General features: G+C 35.0%; 1 protein-coding gene across 3 annotated transcripts in view; it reads right to left on the bottom strand.

The window, feature by feature from the left end:
- Positions 1-1,584: 1,584 nt before the first annotated feature.
- LOC137631148 (arrestin homolog) overlaps positions 1,585-10,205 on the bottom strand; it is a 742,836-nt gene continuing 734,215 nt past the window's right edge. For 2 of the 3 annotated variants that reach the window (XM_068362848.1, XM_068362847.1), the window contains exon 9: positions 1,585-2,418. In XM_068362848.1, coding sequence (XP_068218949.1) covers positions 2,185-2,418 — 234 coding nt within the window. In that variant the 3' untranslated portion in view covers positions 1,585-2,184. The remainder of the gene's footprint in view (positions 2,419-10,205) is intronic. The other variant, XR_011041865.1, reaches the window with a different exon arrangement.

A 10,205-nucleotide genomic window follows, 5' to 3' on the forward strand; every position in this document is an offset into this window, starting at 1 on the left:
AGAAGAAAGAATTATCAAGCGTCACCAGACAGTCCGGAATACAAAGCATGTGTTATGATCTATCATTACAAGATGTATCATGATTTTTTTCTTAGGGCGTTAGCGGAGTGTGTATTGGGTGGGTTGGGGGTGTTCTCTATGAGTGATGGATGCTGCATTTTATAAGCTATTCTTCTTTTCTAAATAAGCTGCACTTAGTGTGACATTCTAATTCGATCATTCTATTGCTCTTTTGCAGCGTCGACATTCTGACAGAATGTCTTGCGAAAAGCCAAACAGAATTCTTGATCATGTCGAGAAATTATCTTATGGGTTCATCAGTAACATAAGGAATATGTCTGGGGATGGCAAGTCATCGATTCTAGCAGTATTCAGTAAGTACGGTACGCGATAGCTTTGGGTTAAATGGTATATCTATATAAGTAAGGCCTCAACCACGTACAAAGGAGATCCACCATCCACCACCCATGAAATAATTGCCATTCTGAAGAATTTTGGGTGAACTTAATTCTCTATTTGATACAATAAAAAAGGACAACATATTAAGCAAAGATCAAAACTGCTTGCTCCGTCTCGAATTTCAGCAAATAGGGCGCCAAATCGTCATATAAAGATTGTTTGTATCATATCTTCCTGTTATTATCCGGGAAGAAGCTAGATTTAGCAAACGTTTTACCCTTAGGGGTGATGTGGAATTTCAATTTTTGATGGCCTCTAGTTAAAATCCCTGATATAAATTTAATAAATCTTATTTCAAATTTAGAATGAAGTAGTGCCTATTCAGATGTTTAGAAAAAGTTTATATGCTTTGGAAGTATCAGTTATGGTTTTTCTGACATTAAGACCAGATGAAGCCGGAGTAATTTAGTAAAGCTGAAGTTGAAGTTAGCAATAATTGAGCAACTGCATCTAGACAGATAGAAGGTACAGATGCAGAAATAATCTTTAATTTCAACCGTATTTAGCATAAAATATTGGCACTACGAGCAAAATAAAATACAATATTTCACATTAATTACAATGCAATTCTATTTTCTACACCATAATCCATACCTTTACACTCACACATTTTTATAGGAAATTATATCAATAGCTTCAATCTGAATCCCTTTTCATAAAAAATTTACTATCATTTATCTTTCTCTAGAACATTATCTTTAGAAGAATATACTACATGTTTATTTTTTTTTATTTTTTTATTTAGTTTTTGAATACTTACGCCAAGTCTCTTGCACCCAAGTTCTACATTTAAACAAACCTACAAAACGTATAATCTGTCTTTCTTAGTTAATTTATTACATTTTATAGATTATCTATGAGAAAAGGTATCAGCTGATGTCCACGTGAAAAAATAAATGATATGTACGATTCCTCTCCCGCGTCATTTATTTTAAACAGTACATCTTAGGAGTATATAATATATACATTACTGTATGTTTTTTAGCGGTTTATTTGTAGTTCCGCTACAATACTGTTTAATTCAGACATCAGCTAATCATATGTTTCTTAATACTAAATAGTCACAGTAGGAAACTACACCACTTCCTAGTGTATCCTTGTTTTTACTGTGCAGCAAAAACATAATTCTTTTTTTTTTTTTTCAAAACATAACATAGAACACCAATATTACCATAATTTAGTAACACTGTATCAATATTTACTTTTTTTTTATTTTGACTTTTATTCAGGTTATAAGTTCAGTAAAGTGCAAATGAAAATAGTAATCTTCTACCTGATATAATATCATAAATTTTTAACCAAGATTTGTGTCTTTGCTACATCACACATCCTGACTGCATTGACATTTCTACAACTTTCTAGATGAAGTCACCTCGGCATGATAATTAATTAGGCCTATCCAAGGTAAAGTAGGCTGATGAGTAAGGCAGACTCGGTAAGCGAAACGGTTCAGCCAAGCTGAATTCTACAGAGAGTAAAATCGACATAGCATTCTGACTCATCCCAATAATTTAAATCAGAATGGTACATAAAAAAGCTTGGACAAACAGCTTCCTGTTTCATGGCTAAACTCAGCTTGCCGAGGACTCGAGCTAAGCTGAGCTGATTAGCCAAGCTCGATTAGTGTGGGGATGATTTAACATAGCTAAGCTGGTCAGGTTCAGGAATGAAAGGTTGGGAGGGGGATTCAACCAAGACTCATTGGCTTGGCAAGTCCACGCAGACTCAGCAGGCGGAATCGACCAGTCTGTTACGGTTCCTTGCTTGAATCTGAAGACTTGTCCGGAACCTGTCTGGGTCGACGAGAGACTGACCCATCTCTGAGCACCTTCCCGAATCCTCGCTGGTTGACCGTGAGGGAGGTGAGCGTCGTGTCTTGGCGCTGCCGCGGCGAGTGTCAGTCGAGGTGAGGTCAAACATGGACTGGGAGGTAGTGATCGGTGCCCCATTGGTTGGAGCCTGCGAAAATAAGAGAATATCTGGTTTTCAGCACAAGAAAAGATTATCAATGAATTGCATCGAATATTAATAAGAAAATAATGAATGTATAAATTGTATCCTAAATGAATTATTTATACGTGCAATACATCACTAATGAATTATGAATGCGTGAATTAATTATAAATTCATTATTTCCTTTCCTCCAGTTAATTATACAGAATGAGATGCATATAAGGATTCATAAAAGTTAATATTGACAATAAAACTCATGTACGGTTATACGGTATACAAACAGTGAACAAACAGGTATAAAGGGAATGTTTTTCTACTCCTAGAATGTATTTGGCAGCGGTATTTTCAAACCCTAATATTTCCATAGTTTTTGCTGGGCAAATGCAAGTGAGAGTAAAGAATGCAGTAAAACAACCTTTACTTCCTGATTGGAAATGTCAGCAGCAGTTGCTTTCCGTCCTGAAATCATTACTAATGATCAAATGATTTAAACTTGTGTAAGCCCCTTGATAGAATTTTAATGGCTTACCCAAGCCTCGATCCATCCACACCAAAACTTCCTTTTCATCGGACATAGTTTTCAAGGTCTTCATAATAAGAGCCTCAGATTATAACATGATGTGTAGAAGGTGGTATACTGCTCACAGCAGTTCCGCATTGGACACACTCTTTTAACACAAGAATTCTTGATGACATGTGGACAGCTGCCATGATGCGACGATTGTTTAAGCCCCATTGCTGTTAGCCATTTGATGACAGAATGTCCCAGTCTTGGAGATCTTAGGGATCGATTTCTCTTGGATATTCGAGGTGGGGAAGGCAGGTTCAATCTTGCCAGGATTCGTGGAGAGGTTTTTTATGAATTCAGTGGCATTTTCAAGTTTATAGTGGGAATTGGTCTTCTTACTCGTTTTAAAAATACACAACGTATCCTATACTTTCTTTTATAAATGGATTATTTGTTATTCCCTCGAAAGTTACTATAATTTTGATGCTTCCTATTACAATTTTCCTCATTGACCACTGATGTCTTGATGCCCTGGAAATACTCAATGCGAGAATTTGGGAAAGTGAACTGAGAAATATTTTGCTCTTCGTTACTTACGTGTGCTCAGTGCAGACCTGTCCGTTGAGGATCTTCTGTATCTTAAGTGTGCATGGATTTCATTTCAATAATAATTTGCGAGGTATTTGACAGTTTTCCTGACAAGGATAGTATGTTGAAGCTGATACTATGGTTTAAATGTCATTCATGTGTGACAGAGGAAAAAGACAGTGACAATGGCCTAGAGAGACTGACCATATGATCAGTACCCAATCTTACTCTCCACCCAAGCTAGGGCCTGAGAGGGTCATGGAATGGCTACTGATGAGTCAGCTTGTAGACTTATATGCTCCCTACAATTCCCCCCCCCCCCCTCATTAGCTTACAAGGATATTGAGGTTGCAGACATTTCAAGAAACTATCGAGCTTGATCGGGTCTAGAATCCCAGTGCAGTATATCGCCAGGCAGGGACATTTCCAGTAGAGTACCACAACAGCAGCATTTTAAAAAGGTTGATATTTTTTATTTTGGGAGGATTAAAAAATCATGCTATGACATGCTCTCTTTAGAAAAAGCAGTATACCATATACTGTATTATAATCTTTTGGGAGACAGGTATTACTAGAACTAAATTATTTTATGTAGATGTTCAGATTTATGGACTAGTCACTAGATGTTTGTTAGTTACTGGCCAAACCTTTGGTAAACATAGTGAAAATTACAGTTCAATAAAATGTTTATTCTTTTTCGTGGTAAATCACTTGAAGTTTTTATTAGAGCAAATGACTGTTTTCAGAGAAGATTTAACTCCTCGGCTAATTTCAAGAGATTAGAGTAATCGAGTGTTTTCAGGGTATTATATTACACCGACTGCTGTTTTCAGCTGATTTTTTGTTGGGTATATCCTTTAGGCATTCCTAATGACGTCACTTTTACGCATTTACGTTTTTGTAGATTACCCTTTTACGCTTGTGAAAGACTTACTAAGGACTACATTTTTACGATTCGTTGTAATTCTCTGCACAAAACTGTGTGTTCTACAAATTCGATTAAAAGGGTCTTCCTAGAATTATATTTGAAAACATTTTGGTTGTGTGTTGGTAATGCTTCTTTTATAGGGAAATCATCTTATGGATTCTGGTAGCATTAACAATACTGTTCTAGTAATAAGCTAATCATTAGCCTTTTGCATTAGTGTTATTATGTTGTATATAAAACTTATTTCTAGATTATGTATCATATCTAAACCGAGTCTCTTATAATTTTGATATAGAACCTCCTCGTGAAGGCCGTAGGAAATGGGTAAAAACTTGTAATTCTTAAGATACTCACAAAGAATGAAACAAAAATGATATACTTTCCGAGAGCACTGATGTTGTCGTAGCTTCATAATAAAGAATATGCTGTATTCTCCTCCATGGAATGCCATAAAATACAAAATAAATTTTCTTTTATGAAACGTTCTACTTTCTTAGCGAGGAAGGACACAAATCTTTTCTGCCTATGAGATACAACAATCTATACTGCATCCAACTGCTGTTGCATTATCGGGTATTTGAGCAATTCCTGAGGCAACTCATGTTTGTATTGGATGGAGAGAGAGAGAGAGAGAGAGAGAGAGAGAGAGAGAGAGAGAGAGAGAGAGAGAGAGAGAGAGAGAGAGTTATGCTTTTCATTTTAATCTGAGGAACAAGAAATATTAAGAGTGAAGTGGAGGTTTTCATTGTTTTCAATCTGAAGGAGAATCGTTTGAATATCTTTCGAGTGATTTCACCTACTAAGGATGAGGATCATCTCTTTGAAGTAGCCTAATATTAATGTTTTGGGGCTACAGAAGTGTGATGAAAGACAAACATTAAGGTTATGTTTCCTTTCCCTTTCTCTCTCCACTCGAGCAGCGACTAGCAATGGTCAGCTAATGCCTAAGTACCTAATTTACCGTTTAAGTGAGCATATTATGTATTCTCAATTTTGAGTGACGCGTCCATCTGTTCCTCCTAGTCAGGTCCGAGAAATGAGCGGAGAGAGAGAGAGAGAGAGAGAGAGAGAGAGAGAGAGAGAGAGAGAGAGAGAGAGAGAGAGACTTTCATTATCAGTTTTTTATTTGGGATAAATCTATTTAAAATTTAATTATTTCATTACAACATTATCGCGTGCCCCATTCCATATTCTTCTAATACTCGTTCTCTTTTTTTGTTCGTATCAATAACAAAAAAACTACCACGAACTAGTTTAGCTTTGTATCCTACTTGAACAGTAGTTCCTAACTGGCACACAAGAATTCATGAAAAAAAAACAAAATCGCATTTCAAAGATAATGTTATGTAATACGGCTATTTTGCATTGTTGAACATAGAGACTGTTTTAATAATGCAAGATAATGTCTCCTCCTACAAGCAGGCTTCTTTCCAATCCCGGGTTGATCTCCTTTTTTCAAAGAGTAAGAAGAATGGAAAGGTATTGATGACACAAATTTTATGAATGTTTCATCATCTGCATTTTTATTTCTTCATAACCATTCTCTTCTCATGATTATGTCGTTATTCTTTCCTCTCTGCGCAAGGATGTATATTTTAGGATGGATTTAGTGTGTTGGTCTCAATTAGTATAAGCGTTTGCAATTTGATGTGATTTTATTGAATATTTCAAATCTCTACGTTAAATTTACGTAATGAATGGCCAACGAAAAGTTATGACATTTTTCTTTTTCAAGTCAAAGAAGTACAGTGTATACACTGATTTTTTTTTATTTAAAAAATAATTTTGCATAAATAAAAGTAGGCAAAGTTTTATTCCCCAAATTATAGTTACATTATTATACATCATGTGTGCCCTTTAATGCTCATATATTACTTTTGCATAGTGGACGTATTGTATTTGCTCGCACGGCCACATAATAAATAAGAAAATATCAAATCAAAAGAAGCCAGGAACTACTGTTATGATTATATACAAGAAAAAAAAAGAACACAGTTGACTTCCTTGTATTCAAACAAGGGCTAATTCTCTTTTGAGTTATTTCAGTTGAAAGAACTACCTACTTTAATTAAGGATCGAAGCACTTTACGCATGAAACCTTATCTATTCGGTTCTCATTCGTTAATAAACTTAACATACCAATAAATCATCTGTAGTCATATGAAGAATTGCGTGTTTCAAATGTATGTGCAATTTATTCCCAAGGTTTCTAAACAGAATAATATCCCACAAATAATACTAGTATTTCTCCAGTGAAAGGATCTTCCCATCCATTGCTCACAGTCCCATCAAACTTTGGTTGGCTTCCTTTAATCGTCGTACTTGCTGTATTATTCTCAAGTCGCTTGAGTTAAATTACATGGTTCTCGTTAATTCCACCTCCTTAGCACCAACGTCCCACACTTTATTGTTATTAGGTTGAATGTCACTTCTTGGGAAGTTTCATCTTTTGCCTCTTAAAGAACAAAAAGACCAAGCTTACCTTAAGTTATTCTTGAACCTAAGCAAATATTAATTCTCAAGAAGATTTTACTTTTCATTTTTCAATGTTCTTTAAAATATTGCCATTTTGGTACCTTGTCTATAAATAACCTTAAGTGTGCTTTCCATTCTCCATATAAAACGTTCAACATAATTAAAATTTTCTCTAAAATACTGCTGAATTACTCAAGATTCTCCAACGTTTCACGGCCTTATACTAATCTCTTATTTTTCTCATCGGCTATTTCTTGTAATGGTATATACTACTGTACCTTTATTTAAAAATGAGCTGCACTTATGTTCTGATAACATATTCCCTTTCTGAACAATGATTTCTAATCACTATTATTCGAACCATATAGATAAGATGACCTCCTATAATACTTGGCATCAATTGTTTACTAGCATCGCCAGACTAATAATTGAAAGGATAATAATACTTCAATTTGTATCTTACGACTCTTATATGGAAGTAGTATGCAGTTTCTGATTTCATTTTGTTTTATTCTAAAGTACGTGACTCCTATATCATTCTACCAAATGGAAAGTTTCTTTTCTTTTACAGTCACACACATACGCACCTTCCTTGGTATCCTCAAGGTGATAATCAGTTGATATAATCATTTGAATTAATTTTTTCACCAGATTCTTGTTATCTACATTTTATCCTGTTTCATTGCCAGAATCCCATACTCTGTGTCAGTATCCTACTTTGTATGATAGTATCTTATTCTATCTATATGTTACAAAATCACCACACTATCTTTCCATTTTTTCGTTCTTTATGTCAATTTGCGGTTTTTTATGCCATCCCTCTCAAACTATACTCGCATTAGTTTATTTAAGAGATTTCCAATTGCTGTAACCGACTTGATTTCTCTAGACGATTCCCATTCTGTGCCCTCTTATTTTTTTTTATAGATAATTTCTCCATTCCTTTGCAAATTCAAAATACTCTTTATTATCTGACAAGGTTTTAGTATGCAGTATTACAAGGCTTTATACATGGAAGTAGAGGGGCAGTTAATAAATAGGTAGAACAATTTAGATACTTAAGATCTACTATATATCAGGAGGGGAAAGGGAGGGAGGTAGCAGGAGTGGTATGTGATAGGAAAATGCAATCAAGGTAAAAGTCAAGATCTATAGCACAGCAGCAAGACCAGTGTTAATGTATGAATCAGAAAATTGGGCTTCAAGACGAAAAGAGGAAGCAAAGCTTGAGAGAACAGAGATGGGAATGCTAAGGTGGATTATGGGAATATCACTGTTTGAAAGATTGGAAAATTATGAAATAAAATAATGGCAGGAGTAGTAAAGATTACTGAGATGATGATATAATATAACTGAGATGGTGTGGGAACGTGTTAAGGATGGATGGTGGAGAAGTAAAGAGGGCTTGGGATGAACTTGTAAGGGGAGAAGATCAAAAGGGAGGCAGAGAATTAGATGGCAAGATAAGGTAAAGGATGATATGGAGAGACGAAATTTGGTGGAAGAAGATCCCTTCAATCAAAGGGATTGGAGAGGACGTATCAGGCAACCGACCCCTTAATGTAGGGATAACGATGGGGAAGAAGAAGAATATCTGACAAGGCTTTCAATTTTCTATAGATATATCTAATCCATGATAACAAATCTCTTCTCCCCTACCTTATGATAGTTTCTCTCATTCCTCCTAATCCTCTATGGAAATTATAATTTCGCAATAGAACAATATGCCTTCAAGCATCAGCTTTCCTCACTTATAGTTCCTGCTGGTCTATACGGAGACTCCATTCTCCTGTAAGTATTTTCTTGTTTCCTTTGTTTTGCCTACCTGTACAAACACCAACAATCTGCATCCAGTGAGGAACTACCAACAGGTTTCAGTTGTTGCTCCCTTCTTTTATTTGGCTTCCACTTTAATCACATTCTATTCATATGGGTTTTCGCACCATTTCTCCTTGTAGCACAAACGAAAGATCCGTGAATCGTGTTTCTCCTATTTTTTTCCGCACTTTCATATGACATATTCTTGCGAAGCTGATCTAGTGTATATTAAATAAGTTATTCAGGTATTCTATTAATGTGTTCATATGTGCATTGAAGAGGTGAATAAACTATCTCTTAATATGTTACTCTCATGTAGGTGTAAATTTGTTATGTAAATTACGTAAAACTTTCGTCGTTAATTCATTTGCATTCTTCATTGAATTCGGTATATGTAAATTCACGTTGTTTGTGAGAATCAACTTTCTATTTCATGTATTTTGTTACGAAGTCTTACGTAATCTGTTCAAGAAAACTATATGATCTGTACAAGATAGGAACAAGGGCTTATGTATATCTTTTTTATATTCTTATGAGGTATTGTGTCATGTTTGTGAGAAAATACGCAATTATTATATTTGCCACATGTTTTGTGAAGTTCTCGAAAACCCCAGAGTTAGATTTTATCTTTTTTATCATTTTCGAAAGCAGTGGGTGGGTGAAGCTGGCTGAGAGAGAGTTGCGTGCAGCGGGGTTGGTTCTCCATTTCGATATGTGATAGCTGATAACTCTGGCGTCACTAAGCTGGCCCCCAAGTTACGAGAAGAATCTTTTAGAATATTCTAGAAGTTACTAAATTCATATATAGGCACCCCAGGGCTGTATATCAGCAGAAGAGTCCCCACCTGTCCTGTGAAAGAGCCATCCCCCCTCTCTCTCTCCAAGTGCCTTTAGTATGTCCTCTCCAATGTGATTTTGTGCCTAGCGTATATCGTGTAAAAATTGCAAAAAAATTAAAATTCATGGTGTTGTGGTGAGTGTTGGTATTGTGTAAATTATTTTTGTAACAGGCCCTGTGAAAGTAAGAAACGTGAAGTATATTTGTAACGTTACCTGATTAACTTCACGTGAGCTAAATACGTAAGTTTATCAGTTACTTAATGTAATTACTTTAATAAGTGTCAAGACTAATCAATTGTTCAAAATTTAATTTCAAGTGAAACGAGTGATTGTATAATTTTCATAAGTATTTATTTCTTAGTGTTAGGCTTTTATGCAGATTTAATATTAAGAGTCTAGTGATTATATTATTTTCAGAATGTAACCTTTATTGTCTTAATCTAAGTTTTGTTCGGACTTAATATTTCTAGAGATTATTCTTTTTTTAATGTAAGTTCTTTTCAAACTGTTGTAATTTTTATAGAATATATTTATTTTTGTAAAGAGTGTATTATTTCAATCACCGATGTTTATTTTATACTCGCTCGTATCCTGTTAATGAATCAAAATAAGTTGTTTGAAAAAATCGTAATAATA

This window comes from Palaemon carinicauda, chromosome 39, assembly GCF_036898095.1.
Source record: "Palaemon carinicauda isolate YSFRI2023 chromosome 39, ASM3689809v2, whole genome shotgun sequence".
In the NCBI taxonomy this organism is placed as follows: Eukaryota; Metazoa; Arthropoda; class Malacostraca; order Decapoda; family Palaemonidae; genus Palaemon; species Palaemon carinicauda.